This window comes from Manis javanica, chromosome 2 (genome assembly GCF_040802235.1).
Source record: "Manis javanica isolate MJ-LG chromosome 2, MJ_LKY, whole genome shotgun sequence".
Classification (NCBI taxonomy): domain Eukaryota; kingdom Metazoa; phylum Chordata; class Mammalia; order Pholidota; family Manidae; genus Manis; species Manis javanica.
Window position 1 is genome coordinate 123,852,283 of NC_133157.1, and position 16,468 is coordinate 123,868,750.

Here is a 16,468-nt window from a genome sequence, read left to right on the forward strand (position 1 = left end):
TGGGGAAATGACAGCCTCTTCAACAGTTGGTGTTGGCAAAACTGGACAGCTACATGTAAGAGAATGAAACTGAATTACTGTCAACTCCATACACAAAAGTAAACTCAAAATGGATCAAAGATCTGAATGTTAAGTCATGAAACCATAAAACTCTTAGAAAAAGCTTAGGCAAAAATCTCTTGGACATAAACATGAGCAACTTCTTCATGAACATATCTCCCCGGGCAAGGGAAACAGAAGCAAAAATGAACAAGTAGGACTATATCAAGCTGAAAAGCTTCTGTACAGCAAAGGATACCATCAATAGAACAAAAAGGCATCCTACAGTATGGGAGAATATATTCATAAATGACAGATCCGATAAAGGGTTGACATCCAAAATATATAAAGAGCTCACATGCCTCAACAAACTAAAAGCAAATAATCCAATTAAAAAATGGGCAGAGCATCTGAACGGACACTTCTCCGAAGAAGAAATTCAGATGGCCAACAGGCACATGAAAAGATGCTCCACATCGCTAATCATCAGAGAAATGCAAATTAAAACCACAATGAGATATCACCTCACACCAGTTAGGATGGCCAACATTCAGAAGACAAACAACAACAAATGTTGGCAAGGATGTGGAGAAAGGGGAATCCTCTTACACTGCTGGTGGGACTGTAAACTAGTTCAACCATTGTCGAAATCAGTAAGGAGGTTCCTCAAAAAACTCAAAATAGAAATACCATTTGACCCAGGAATTCCACTCCTAGAAATTTACCCTAAGAATGCAGGAGCCCAGTTTGAAAAAGGCATATGCACCCCTATGTTTATCACAGCACTGTTTACAATAGCCAAGACCTGGAAGTAAATCTAAATGTCCATCAGTAGATGAATGGATAAAGAAGATGTGGTACATATACACAATGGAATATTATTCAGCCATAAGAAGAAAACAAATCCTACCATTTGCAACAACGTGGACGGAGCTACAGGGTATTATGCTCAGTGAAATAAGCCAGGTGGAGAGAGACAAGTACCAAATGATTTCACTCATCTGTGGAGTATAAGAACAAAGGAAAAACTGAAGGAACAAAACAGCAGCAGAATCACAGAACCCAAGAATGGACTAACAGGTACCAAAGGGAAAGGGACTGGGGAGGATGGGTCGGAAGGGAGGGATAAGGGGAAAAAAAGGGGGGGCATTACTATTAGCAGTAATAATGTTGGGGGGTGGTCACGGGAGGGCTGTACAACACAGAGAAGACAAGTAGTGATTCTATAGCATCTTACTACGCTGATGGACAGTGACTCTAATGGGGTATGTGGTAGGGACTTGATAATGGAGGGAATCTAGTAACCATAATGTTGCTAATGTAATTGTACATTAATGATACCAAAATTAAAAAAAATAAAGTGATTATATAACTTTTCCCAGGCTACAAAGGGAGGCACATTTGAATCTGAATTCGGGCTTGTCTCCAATACCCTGTATTTATTACTATCCTGAGCTCATTCTCAGCATAGTTATTGGTTAGCAAAGAAGAAAGCAACTTTAAAAATGCATATGGATTTTTTTTTTAATTTAAGAGAAGTTATAAGTATCTTGGGGAATGACCTTTTGATACCAGCCCCATTGTAAATCCTATGCAGGCTCCAAAAAGCCTTCCCCACAGACAGCTAAGAGTATATAATGCTGTTCTCATTCACCTTCACTTCCTGATATTTATAAATGTAAGAGATTTATAGTCTTTGCTGTCTTTGACCCTAATGATATTTCTAATATATTACAAATATGTTCATGGTAGGTTTCATAATGACTTTGTGAGTTTGCAGCTGAAACTAAGAGATCTCCTTTGGAACAAGAACCTTGGTGTCTGGAGATACAGTCTCCTCTGTAGATCGACATACTCTCCAAGCTTGGCTGGTCACTGAGCAAAGGCTCCATGCTTCACTGACCATGAGACAGCTGTGGGGCCATGCCAGACCCCGAGCTTCCTGAGGAGCGGCCAAGGCCTTTGCTGCATCTGATCACACTCTTCTTCTCTGTGCCCAGCCCTGCACCCTTCCTTCCAGAGGTGCATCCAGCTCCTAAACAGCTGCCTGCACTCTAGCCTCCTGACCTCCTCTCAGAACCTGCCACCTAGGAAGTGAAGCTGCCACAGCCTATTGCGCCATAATGGACCATAGTCCCTGGAAGGAACACTCCACTGCTGTGCCCTTAACTCCTGGAACTGGACTAGGGTATGTGAGCAAATGTACAAATTCCACACACAAGGGACGAGAGGCAGTGTAGCACAGTCTTCATGGGATGCGTTCATAGAGATCAGTCAGGTCCTATTTGTCTGTGCTGCTTAGGAGTTGGGGACACACAGAAGATGTGGTGAAAGCAGGCATTAACTGGTTATTACTGTGAAGAATGGACCCTTCATAGACTAGGGACTAGAATGGAGACACAAAAGCAGCAAATTTCCTTCCCAAAGGCAAAGCATTTGACATACTTGGGATCACAGTCCCTCCCAGGAGGAGGTGGAGAGCAGTCATTATTTCAGTTCTTATCCAGGGAGGCCATAGTACAAAGGATGTTAAGAGATCTGCCTCAAGTTCAACAAGAAAACAAATGTGGAGGCCAAGAAAATAATTCAAATAGGCCAACTCCTAGTGCACCACACCTGTCTTCTTACATACCCCAGCCATCTGACGGACACTCAGTATCCCTCCCTCACCACATCACAGTCATACCTAAGCTGTTTTAGAAATACCTTCTGTATCAGCACAGGACTGCTTCCTCATTGTGTTTAGGAGAATATACTCCACTAATTAACTGGCATATTAATCTATCTTTCTACATATTCTCTTCAGATATATTTAAATTTTAAAAAGAATCCCAAATTCTCCAGTCTTAAGGATTTGTAGGTTTTCAGATATTCAGAGGATAATCTGTAGTATACTTTTCTTTTGGCAAATCAAATATTTATTACATATTACCATGATAGTTTACCAAAAACATATGCAAGTGGGAGTCTATAAAATTCTTTCATTACTACTAATTGCCCTTTATGCATATATATCTTGCAAATCAATCAAATATTTATTATATATTACCATGATAGTTTACCAAAAACATATGCAAGTGGGAGTCTATAAAATTCTGTCATTACTACTAACTGCCCTCTATGCCATATATATCTTGCTTATATTCAGCATATTGGGGTTTAATTTTAAGGTTCAGTGTATCTGAAGGAAATTGGTGCTGCCACTGTTAGAAGCAATGTGATGAACAATAATAGGCTGTTACTAGTAAGGCCCAAGGTCACTTTCCCTGCCTTCTTGCTATGAACATGAGAGTCTCTCTCCTGAAAGATGAATACCCTGAGGGATGGGCATGCAGAAAGGTCATTTCTTAACTTTTCTAAGACTAAAGACTAATTTTGTACAAATTCCCAGAGCTTGTGGATCCTATGTCAGGGTGTGGATTCTGAGCAAAAGGCCCCCAAAGCACCTATATTTGCAAAGGAGTGACCATCGTTTTAAAGTGAATTTGTTTCTACACTGTATGGTGTTTCTCTATGTCAGTCTTTGAACTGCAGGGCTGCAGGGCCCTTCCCAGTTGCTGCCTAGGGCAGGGTCCTAGGGGGTCTCTGCAGTCCCCTTACTGGCACAGCGAGAGATCCACTTTCCTGTTGTGGGTAATGCTCTCTGTATTTGTGCAGACTTTAAGATGACTAAAAATAAAATGCCACTTCACAAATCAAGTATTTCCAAACAGCAAAAGGACTTACAAGATCTTCCTCAGAAGGGAGGGAGTGGGGTCAAAGTCGGCCAAGCGCGGCGTGAGCGTCCAAGCAGGAAAGACAACCGTCACTCACCAGGGTGAAGCTCCTGGAGCGGGAGCCGCTGCTGCTTCTCTCCAGACTGTCCCCTCTGCCCAGGTCACTGAGCCCGCAGTCCGGCGACAGGTCAGAGGCCATCTCGGAAGAGTATGAGTTCTGCTGCTGCGCAGGCATCCCCACTGAAATAGCCCGCAGGCTTGATCACGGGAAGCTGGGATGGGGCCGGCACCCCATCCCGGAGCAGAAGATCACCTGCGGAGCGGGCAAGCACACAGGGACAGGGCGAGTGAGCCTAGACAGTCCCCAGACGCAAGGCTCGGTCAGACTCATCCGCAGCCACCACCACCGGGGCGAGAATAGCAAGCACCCCTAGGTCGGCCTGTCTGTGACTCTCACTTCCATTTCTCCTTTATATCCTTCTCCACTGTGGAAATGCCGGAACTGTTTTTAAGGAAAGACGGGTGTACCAGACATCACCCTGGTGCTGGAAATTTGACAAATAATGCTCTGGCACCTTCCTTGGCACCGAGGGCTCTTTCACACTCAGACTAGGGTTTTCCCTGTGCTGCTCGTTACTTGGAGTCTTTTCTGCCTCAGACACGGCAAAATTACATTCCTTTTCCAGCCTCACTGTAGTTCAGCACTGAGTGAAGTGACAAGGGCTAACAGATGACGAGCAGAAGTTTGGGACACATTTGATTTCTTCATGCAGCGCGAAGGTGCGCTAAATTACTACTTTCAGGAACTAAGCCATCGAAACTGCCCCCTCTCAGCCCTTTAGTTTCATGCAGTCCTGACTCTCTTAGCAGGAAATTCAGCTCAGTCCCTGAATAACAGACAACTGAGTTTAATAAAACTTTCTAGAAGACCAAAGAAGACTAATCACATAATCTGATTACATATGCATACTGATTACATAGGACCTGATGTTCCCGCAAGCGAAGAGATGGATGCTCAGCGTCTTCTTACCGAAAATACTGCCATTGCCTAATGAGCCCCTGTAATACTGACGGGCTGGGAGCCCAAAGGACCACAGTACAGTCTGGGGTATGTGTGTGCAATCATGTGCTGTGCAAGCTTGTTCATATATTTTTTTTAAGGTATCGTTGATATACACTCTCTTGGGCTGCCATCTTTAATTCACACTCCATATATTAATTTTTAATAGAGACTTGATTATTTGTAGAGAAAGTTCAATCAGTATTGAACACCTTTAGGGGGTCATTTAAGACTTCAAAAATTACTGTTGAAATCGTCTCAGAAAAATCCTGAAGCCATCAGAACAGATTAAAAAGGAAACTATTCCTCACACCATTTCGCTTAATTTTTCCAGTGAATCAGCACAAGTAAAACGGCAATTGAAGGGCAAGGTTAGGGAACCAGAGATTCTGGGCATATATACTTTTTGTAAGTTGCCATTATTCCAAATGGTAAAAAAAGACTTACGAATCTGTTAAAATGTTTTAACATTTGTTTATAAAAAGAAAGCCTAAACAATATATAGATTTTCAATTGTCTACATAGCCAATACTAAGCAACTCAGAAGTTCAGATCTGCACAGTGAAACTCCCCACAGCAGTCAGTCTGTAAATGAAATGCCTAACACAACTCTAGCACACAGAGACACACACAGACACACCAAGTGTGCTGATGACACCTGGCTGGTGACAAAGCAAGGCAAAGGCAAATGTGCAGCCGTATCTCTCTGACCGTGAGGAGCTGGCCTCGGGCAAGGTGGACAGGAAATACAGAGGCTAAACCTTAGATTCTTTTGATCTGCAGATTCCTACCCAGTGACTCAGTTTTAATTCACTCCTTGCACTGCTCCCAGGAAAGGAGGGGGATGCGGGGCATTCGTCTCCCCCTGCACACTATGGTGAGAAGAAAGACGGGAATGTGAAATACTGATTCACCTCACACAATGAGGGATCCCAGGGCAACTGCCCTGTCGTGGGAAAGTATTTGAGTTTTGCTATAGGTCTGGCGGTAAGAACAGGGTCCCTTGCAGTGTGATGGGAGGGTGGTCATTTACCACACCATTCAAGAGTATACCTTTTTTTTTATGTTGCTATAATTTTAAAAGCTATTCTGTTGCTGTAAAACTATAAACATTTAGGCTTTTATAAATTATTCTTTTGAAAGAATGAGGAAGTTAACCAGAATTCTCAAGAAGGCAGAGGTTGTGGGGGAGAAAGTGAAAACCTTGGTTCAACATCCTTCTCAGGCTCAAGGTGTCAATCTTCTGTGATCTCTTAGGGAATCGAGAACTGGGGGCTTCCTAGCCCTAGTTCCCCAGGAACTAAAAATATGGGGTTCCTTGGGAGGTACCACAACGAGGAGCAAACAGACTTCACAGCAGGGATCCCAGCTGTGAGTCTCTGAAGATTATTTACCAGGAAAATACTTAGGTCTCCTTGTCCAATCAAGGGTTTACTTTCTGGGTTTGCACTTTATAAAAAAATGAGTCTAGGATCAGACTCACTTAGCCCATTAATGAAGAAACTGACTTCTGCTAAGGAACAGAACAGTGTCACTAAGAAGTCATGAAAAGCCTGGTCCCACGGGAGCAGAAATATGAGCCAAATGTGCTCATTTTCTGTTTATTCTCTTCTACTTGTGTTTATTTCCCATTATTTACTAGTAGCATCCTTTTCTGTTAAGGTCTGGATTATCAGTTGGGCAAAGAGAACAAGGAGGTCACAACTGCTCTGCAGTCTTAGTGAATATGCACCTGCCAGGGGGACAGCAGCTGTCCCAGTTGATAGTCCTGGTGGATCTGGGGGGGCGGTAGTAGACAGGCCGGTGAAGTCCCTGAAGTGAGTGCATGAGAGCCAGGAGAGGGAGGTGGCACCTTGTTCATTATGAACAAGCCAGAAAGGCCCAGGAACACCTGGGTGATATGCATAAAGCCCTCCTTCCACCATCACCCATGCCATCTAGGTTCTAAATGGCCAGACTGCAGAGCAGACCAAGAAATGAGGTCTCCCTAGTATTCATATGAAAGCTTGAAAGCTCTGTTTTTGCCAAACCCCAAAGCTGAATTATGCTGGTCAAAGACCCACCCCCAGGCTTTGTCATACAAAACTTTCAGATATCTGTGACTCTTCCTTCTTCCCAGACACTCTGCTGACTCCTCTTGTTGTGTCATTTTGGCCCACTGCCCCTCCAGGCCCCCTCCAGGCCCCCTCTGGAGTTCAGGACCATTTTAGCACAGGCCTGCATTCCTCAGTAGCCACCTGACTGTTCTTGCTTTTCCGGTCTTCCTTCTCCTTCTGCTGGATTAACCTTGAAACACCACTCTCCTAAAAGCAATCAACTTTTACCCCACTGCCTACCAGCTTCAGAACAAAAGTTTCACACTATCAATCAATACTTGCTTCCACTTGCTCCTAGCCTGAGCACATTCCTTTGATGGTCAGTACCTTCCTGCCTCACGCTGAGCTGATTCGAGGCACTGGAGAAGTCAGGGGAGCAGAAGTCCTCTCTCCGAGGGAGGAGCTTGATCTCTGCACTGCTTCGTAATCCAGCACCGTGTCAGGCCCACACCCACTGGGCACATCCATGGGGATGAAGTACAGCCATGTGAGATTTTCTAAAGCCCCACAAGTAATTCTGCCCTATAGCACCAACTCTAGTTGGAGAAGGACACGTAAACTATGTTCGATATTATTGTGGGGAACATGGGAGCCCAGAGGAAGCCATGCCAACACTTCCTGGGAGGGATCAGAGACTTCACAGACAGATGACAACCCCCTAAGACATGTTTAGGATTTAAGGGGACTGCTGGCTGAACGAACTGTGATGGGCATCCTCACAGAGAAGAAGTGCGAGGGCCCAGGCCAGTGTGGAAGTGGAGAGGGGCTGGGGTAAAGCATGGAATCCAGATACAGCACAATCCAGGATGAGCTGGAAAGGGGTGAGAGACAGGCAAACAGAGGGACATGGCCAAGCAGGCGGAGCGAAAGAGGCTGTGAACTGTGAACTTCGCCCACAGCTGCGTGGGAGCCAAGGAAGGCTCAATCCCTATTCTGTGACACGAGCACTTGGAAGTTTAGAAAGATTAGTCTGCAGACAGTTTGACGGGTAGAGAGAACCAGGGGAGGAACTTAAGAGCAATTAGGATAACTGAGTACACTGCCTGGTTTAAAGAGGAACAAAGCAGCTCCACGATCTCCAAGCACATTCTGTGAGTGGAAAGAGCAAGGGAAAGAACAGCGTGTGGTACACCTCCATGTGCACAGGAAATAAACAAGGAAAGGTGTGTGTATGCCTGTATGCAGTGCATTTCTCTGGCAGGATACACAAGAGATGTGTGAACAATGGCTGCATCTGCGGACGGATAGCTGGCTTGGGAGGTGGTCCTTTAGGAAATGACCCTTTATATCTTCTGAATGCTGCACATATTTACTCCCTAATAAATATTTAAAAGGTAATAAAAACAAGTTATTTCAACAGTTCACATAAAAGGTGCTAAAAATGCTGTGGCTATGAAGTTAGAGGGAGAACAACAGGGGAGATTAAAGAGAAAGGACTGTGATGTTGCAGTGAGCGACCAGTCATCAGGGCAAGAGGGTGTTTCAAGAATGAAAGAGAGGTTAGCAGTGGCCCCAAAAAGGTGAAGCACAGTGAGAACTAAAACCTATTCAGGGAATTCATCAACCAAGGTCATCTCCTAAAGAACTCTGGACAGAGACGGGCTGGAAATCCTGGTTGGGAGCAGTGGAGGGAGACAGCAAGAGGTTTTAGGATTGTCCCCTTTCATCCATGAATGGGGTGCATTATATTGGAAAGTTAATGTTATGCCGACCTTACATTCTTGGGATTAACTCACTATGGTCATTATTTGTATCCTAGACCCAGCTTACTAATAACTTTGTTTAGGACTTTCTACATCTGTCTTTGTGCATGAAACTGATATGTCATTTTTTCTTTCTCATACATCCTTTGCGTTTTGGCATCCAAGTTTTAATAGCCTCAGAATGAGATGAGTTTGTTTCTCCTTTTCTTCTCTGTAGAAGTTTGTATAAGCTTGGAGTTATTTGTTCCTTGATTGACAGAACTCTCCAGCAAAACTTTCTGGATCTGCTGTTGGAAGATTTTTACCAACTGATTCATTTTCTTTAAAGGTTATATAGCTATTTAGGTTTTTGTGGGTTTTTTTTTTATTCCTGAATAAGCTTTAATAAGATCTACTCTTTTAGGAATTTGTCCATTTCATCTGTATTTTCAAATTTACTGGCATGGAATTGTCCTTATTCTGTCTCACCTTTTTGTGGCCACTGTTAACCTCTCTTTCATTTTTGAAACACTCTCTTGCCCTGATGACTAGTCAGTCACGAAAATGTCACAGGTTCTTTCTCTTTAATCTCTCCTGTCATTCCCCGTCCAGCCTTACAGCCATAGCGGTTTTCAAGTTCCTAGCATCTTTTATGTTAACTACTGGAATAACTCGATAAATCATAAAATCATCTCAATAGATGACAAAAAAAGCATTGGATGAATTTAATATTATGCACAATTTTTTTATAAACTTCACAAATCATGAAGGGAGAACTTAAGCCCAATAGAAGATATCCATAAAAAATTATAGCAAACATCATACTTCATGGCAAAACATTAAAACCATTCCCATTATCACCACCTCATCCTCTATTCAATACTGTATTTTAAGCCCTAACTCACATATAAGGCAAGAGAAAAAAATGTATAAGGATTGAAAAAGAACAAACAAAATTGTTATTATTCATAGATAATTATGATCTTGTAGGAAACTCCAAGAATATCATAAATTATTAAAATCAACAAGAGTTTAACAAAGTTCCTGGCTATAAATCAATATATAAAACAATCAATTTCTATATACTAGCCACAAACAATAGCTACAAGAGATATCCTTAAAAATAGTATGATATATATGCATATATGTATATATTGCATTACTTAGATTTAACAAAAGATGTGCAAATTCTTATGAAAAAAGCAATAAAGTGTTACTGAAAGTCAATAAAAATCTAACTAATAAAGAGACACCATATTCAAGGCTGTAACATTCAATATCATAGAGATAGCTATTCCCCAAAATTGAATTGCACTGAAGCTCTTGATATGGGCTGTCCCACAGACTCTAGCTACATATGGTTATTTAAATTTAAATGAATTAGCATTAACTTAAAAGATTCAATTCCTTGCTAACCACATTTTAAGCATTAGTTGATTAATTAATGGAAAATTTCCATTATCTTAAAAGTTCTAGTGGACAGTGCAGCTATCAAAATCACGAGATTTGTTCTTAGAGAAATCCAACAGGTTGGCTTTTAAATTAGGGTTAAAAAAAGGGAGAAAAAATGTACTATGAAGAACAAAGAGCTATGAACAACCAGAAAACTCCTAAAAAGGTAGGGGGACTGGCCTTATCAAGTTTCTGGAGTCATTATAAAGTAACAGTAATTAAGATGCAAGGTAAACAAACAGACCAATGGGGCAGACTAGAAAGTCCAGAAATTGTTTGATAGAAATTGAAAATACTTTTTCCCTAATTTGTACTTTCACTTGAAGAATTTTTTTTATATATATAATTGAATTCATCCCAATTACTCAACTGCCAGGTATTGAAAAATTAATCTTTTCCACTGTTTTGAAATACTCAATGTTACTTTATACTAACTGTTTATAGGTATTATATTTTATTTCTAAATTTGCCATTCTGCTTCATTGATCTTTCTGCTCATTAGGACTTAAAAAATACAAATCATAAGATGAAAATTTCAATGAACCTATTTACATAAAAATTATATAAAATTACAAAAAACCAATGCTAACAGAAAAGTGGCAGGCTGGTAGAAGATGTTTACTATGCCTAATGAAAGGAGTTGATAGCTAGAAGACATGAAAAGCTCTTGTAAATCAACAGGAACAAGACAGGAAACTCATCAGTAAAAAGAAGTTAACATGGAAAATGATTAAGCAGTTCTCCAGAGAGGAAACCCAAGTGACTAAGAAGTATATAAGAGATGTTTAGCTGTACTAGCAAACAAAAGAAGTACAAGTTAAGCCTACCATAGACATTATTTTATACCTACTGGGTTGGCAAAAATCAGATAATTAAAAAATAACAAACATTAGTAAGACTGTGAGGAAACAGGAGCCTTCAGTACCTCAGTTGGGAGCATTACATTAGCACAGCCACACTGGAGAGCAAGCTGGTAGCCCTGAATTAGTGAGACTAAGTGTCCTATGATCCAAAAATCCCATTGCTCTGTCTACTCCAGAGGAATTCCCTCCCAGGAATTTACAAGGATGGTTATCGTGGTATTGCCTGCAGTGGACTGGTGGTAGTCTGGGTTCATCCCCCACTATGAACTACAAGAACAAGTAAACACCTGGGGAATGATTTAATATGGAACACTCTGCATCAGTCAGGAGCAATCAGCTAGACACAAGCATGGAGAGATCTTACGTATTGAATGAGAAGTTGTAATTAGATGCTTAGCACAATTCCACTTACATAAATTTAAAGCACACACAAGCACTCTCCTTTACATCCATATGTCTGTGGCGGGGATGGGTGAGTGAGCAGCTGGGCACAGCTTGACTGTCCCTAGTACACACCTGGCCATCTTCCCTCACTGAAGGATGCCTGCTTATTTCCTTCACACCCCTAACTTGTACTGCTGGAAAAACAGAAAAGGAAGATTTCCTGGAGTTTGAAAAATAATGCCTTATCCCATGATTGTATCACCTAGGAAACTTTGAAAGATCCAGTACTTAAGGAGATGATGGTACAGGTCAGATGAGCTCTGACTTGGTGAGGGAAGAGCAGATGTGAATAATCTAGACAGGCTGGGTGAGTTTAGGAGGGAAGGGCTGAAGACAGCATGGGTTCGCAGGAAGGAGAAACCCTGAAGGGACACTTTCCTTGGATCCCAGTTTAGCTGGAAATGAGCCAGGGTAAGGTTGGCCTGATCCAATTACTGTAGACTCTAAGCTGGAACAAGTATGTTAAGTTCCTTCACATTCAGCTATTAGGCTTTGTGCCTACTTGGGGGGCGGGGAACCATATCTTACAAGACTCAGGTTCCCTACAGAAAGGCTAAACAAAGTCACAAGGGTGATTATTGTCTTTGGTAGTTCTCAACAGGAGTGGAAAAGTTATCCCCCTTAACCAAGTGATGTAGAACTAATTTTGCTAGCATGTCTGTGTTACTCTTCAAAAAGAGAACTGCTTCAGCTCATGGCCGCAGTAAAGTCTAGATGCCACTATTACCCAGCAGGGCTTAGACAGTCAGCAGCAGCTCAGTTCAGTTGGGAAAAGGCTGGCAGTAAGCTTCTCCATACCAGGCAGGATCAATCTGCACACCTATAAATAATCAGGGCAGGGTTATTGCCCCACCTAAGTCCTGCTCTTTGATCACCTCCTTCTCTCCCACTTCCTTGCACAGGAATGTAGTAAGATGTGTTCCAAAAGCTAGAAAAACAATCCTAGGAAAGAAATTATCTTTAAAGCTATATTCTGAGAAATCCCAATATGAAGACTGAATAGCCAAGCCACTTTAAAACAGATATGTTTTTCTTGACCTTCAAGAACATTAAAAATGAAGGAGTTTCCTAGGGGAAACTTTCTGAGTCACCACAGCTCATTATCATGAATGGGCTTTTTCATATGGTAAGCAGTGGGTGGCAGTAAAAAGAACAGCCATTTTTAATGGAATGTACGCACTCTTAGATGAAACAATCAGTAAACACAAAATAGCCATTGTTGGCCTCAATGCTGGGAGCTCTTGACCAACATTCATCTGAACAAGTTTAGATGTGGGCTCTTCGACTTACTCAAGCAAAGATGGGAGTCCCACCTTATAGTTTCTAACTGGTTCTGTGCTAATGCCTATTTTTGTGTAAATAATGTGTGCTAACAAAAATAAGTTTTATAACAAGAAACTAACTAGAAGATAAAGCTATGCACGATGCCAAGATCTTCTTATATGGTTTTATTAATTCAGTACTCAGTCTGTAAGTTAAAAGGAAACTGAGCAGCAGTATTCTTTCTTTTCTATTACTCAGCTGAATTTTTGACAAAATTTAACAAAATTTTTAGACTAAATGAGCCATTTATTTTCTGCCCCCAAAATCACTTATAGTCTAACACTGTAACAATGATTTTACTCTAGTTACCACAACACACCTGAGATTTCTGAGCACATTCTTACTTCTTGCTCCAGTTTTACACATACAGTGAAGTCTCTGACCCCTGTCCCCTACTGTACCAAATGCACATATGCCAACCTAGGGACCTGACCTGGCAAAGGGAAAAGGCACTGCTAGTCTTGAAGTTCATTTCCTTCCAAGTTTTCTGCTCTCAAAAACTTCGTTAAAAATAAAACAAATAGTACAACACCCACCAGCACACTCTCTAAAATCCTGGAATACTCTTGGTGCCATGCGCCTGCCTCAACTGGCGCAGTTTTCATTTTCCTAATATATACTGCCAAGGAGCCTGACTGTAAGAACATAGCGCTGAAGTGTCTCTAGAATTTGGCCTTGCTTTATTTCTTCAACCTCATTTTCCACAATGCAAACCCTTTCATCCAGCCTGGTGTCCTTACGTTCTACTCAACTATGAGCTGCACTGTGACTGCCTCCCCTGTTCCTCTCCTAGTCTCCAAAGCCTGGCTTGAGAACTGTACCAGCCCTTGCTGGACCTTCCTTTCCGGGGCTACTCATCCCTGCCCTCCCCAACCTGGCTCCTCAGGGCGCGCTGTTTCTATTCCTACTTGTAACCTGTATAATGCCATTTTGTCCCTCTGATACAGCTCATCACATCAGCCTTCATTGTGCAGGCAATTCTTTAACTCAGTTAGACCATAAGGTCCTCGTAGGCAAAACCCCTTTTTTTCTGTTTTTTTAATATAGCCACAGGATATTGGAAAACATTTGTCGCACAACATAGATTAAGTATTCTTTACTTAACCAAGATCTATATTTTAAAACTCTAAAACAACCTTTTTTTTTTTAAAGAGTAACCCTAAAACAGACTTTTGATCTTAAGGAAGAGCTTAACTACTTTCAGGAGTCATTTCAAACATGTTAGCTTTCTTGCGGTAACCATTCTTTATCCCTCTCTCATGTTTATAGACCAGTGCCTTCAAAATTTAGAAGAAATCACTCTCATTCAACCTGTAGGGTTCAACCAAGGGCAAATGAGCATAAGGGGAGAAAATTTAAATACAGCCATAGAGGAGATGCTTCACTCAGCTTCACAAATAATGATCTGTTAAAAAGTTGATGCCAGTAAATAGATCAGACACACTAAACCAGTAGTGCTCCCCAGTATTAACATGTAATAGATATCAATATGAATGCATGTGTATATCTACAGGTGTAATTAATTCAAAACTGGGCCTCTACACAAATAAACAGCTTTAGTAAAATAAATATGTAGTAACTATTCTTTAGTTTGGGTTCTTTCTCAAACGTCAAGAAAACAAACACCTACGAAAAGAAAAGAATGCTTCCAGAAAATATTCACTAAGCAAACTAGGACTGAATTCCAGCCAATATGATCAAAGGAGAATCCTCAGGTAGAAGCTGATTGGTCCTGGGAGTGGAGACTCAGTTTTGTTATGGAGTTTCAAATGTTGATGTGGTCAGTGGTTTAGCATCCTTTTCATGTAATTTGGCTTTTTCTCTGAATTGGTTTTTTTCCTTACTTCTGAATTGTCTTCTGTAGGAATTTAGAACCTTAAACTCTAACTGGCACTTAAGGGATTAAATACAACAAAACATTTTAAAGGCTAATAATTGTACTTTTCCAGAACAATTACCGTACTTTCATTTAGATTTTTTTTTATTTTAAAAAAGCTCTTTCTGAACAATGTAGAAAAACAAGACTGATTTCAGCTGGTCTCCACTGTGAACAATTGCAACTATTAAGAGGAGGCGGTCATTTGCTCAGGGCCATACACCACATGAAAGTGATTTGCCTACCCTTGACCAAACAAGTTCGCTGTGGGGGCCTCACCTAGGCAGGCTAACAGGCCCTGAAGGAGGACGCAGCTGAGCAGACATGGAACAGAACATAGGGAAATTAGACTTTCCTACAGTTTCAGGTAAAATGTCACCTGAAAACAACCTTGACGAGAGTTCAGATTAGATCCTAGTAACAAAAAGTAATGACCCATGAGGAAGCAAACAAAAAAGCATCAACAAGAGCAAAGCCTCATGAAATGTTTGTAGAGATAGCACTTCAAAGTTTTATTCTTAGCTCATTAAAAAATATGGACATGCTATATACCTATGGCATTTCTGGATTCTTCAGCCAAGTAAGAAAAGGAAGAAAAAAAATCCCAGTTTAAGTCAGTCTTTTCTTTAACAAGTTCCTGTGCTTTCTCTTCCTTTATTCAGCAAACATTACCAGATCACCTATGTGCTATAATACAGTGCTTCTTGGAAGTAATGATTATACCTTATTATTCTATTTTTTCTCCCCTGAGATGCTCAAAATTCTTAGCTGAATTTTTCATTCACTCTCACAACAAAAATAAAACTTAGGGCACGCTCATCTAGCATTGGTATTTGTAATACCTGGTTAGAAGGAAGCAGAAGTCTGATTTACTTATTTTATCTCAGGTCGAACAGATTTAAATCCAATCCAGGAGGGAGCAAAGCTCACACAAGACCTCTTGCCGGGGTCGATCCACTGCATAGAACTTTTAACCCTAACTTCCAAAATCTCTTTGCTAGGACTGTTTAGGGGAAGGGAATAAGAACATTTAACCAGTGATGTCTATAGAGAGGCTCCCTTCTCTGCAGACTCTTCTAGACACCTCCTGGTGTTAGTTCTCCTGATGAAATGAGAATTGGCTAAGAAATACAATAATTAAATGCACTTTTTTAAATGTGAATTTCCAAGTTCACTGACTACATTCTTACAATGGTTTTAAAAGAAGGGTCTAACAACCAGCCCAACAACTGTTAGACTGAATCATATGAAGTTGCAATTTATGTAGCTCAAAAATAGTTGAATATCCCTAATTTTATATGGTTAATCTAATGTTTTTGGAATTGAGTTGATAATCAACATTGTAAAAAAATGTTCTTAGAAATGAAATTTTTGTTTTATTACATGTTCATATAAAATGTTTTTCTTCAGAAGATACCTCTAAAAGTCACAGTAGGAATCAATAGGAAAAAAAGTCTACTACTTTCATATTGTATATATATAATACATTGTATAATTACCTCATATACTTTTTTAAGACATCTGCTTCATAGAGTGCAGCTGTGTGCACTGGCAGCTCAGTGAGTGAACCCATGGGTCAACCAGTGTATGAAGGGCCTTTAGTGTATGAGGACACCGAGGACCAAAGCCTCTGAGCCCATTTGGCAAGTCAGAAGGAGCTGGTGGGGTACTTAGTTCTCCACTCTCGAATCATTTTTTCAAAACTTATTTTGTACCAAAACATCTATTCAGTTTGGACTTTTTTTTCTCCAGGGTATTGAACAACTTTAATATTTGCCAATCTGTTGTGTATGAGTGGTAATTTGTTTGGGAAGGTGTGTATGTTAAAATATCAATAACATTTCCTCTTTAGCAATTTGTAAACATGCAATTCAGTGGCATTAATTACATTCACAGTATTGTGCAACCAACACCATA

At 40.8% G+C, this 16,468-nt stretch overlaps 1 protein-coding gene across 2 annotated transcripts in view; it reads right to left on the minus strand.

Annotated features, from left to right (window-relative positions):
- The window catches only part of PROSER2 (proline and serine rich 2), a 45,756-nt gene that overhangs the window by 22,937 nt on the left and 6,351 nt on the right, over positions 1-16,468 (minus strand). The window contains exon 2 of one of the 2 annotated variants that reach the window (XM_037001177.2): positions 3,853-4,068. In XM_037001177.2, coding sequence (XP_036857072.2) covers positions 3,853-3,990 — 138 coding nt within the window. In that variant the 5' untranslated portion in view covers positions 3,991-4,068. Of the gene's footprint in view, positions 1-3,765; positions 4,069-16,468 lie in introns of both variants that reach the window. The other variant, XM_073229319.1, reaches the window with a different exon arrangement.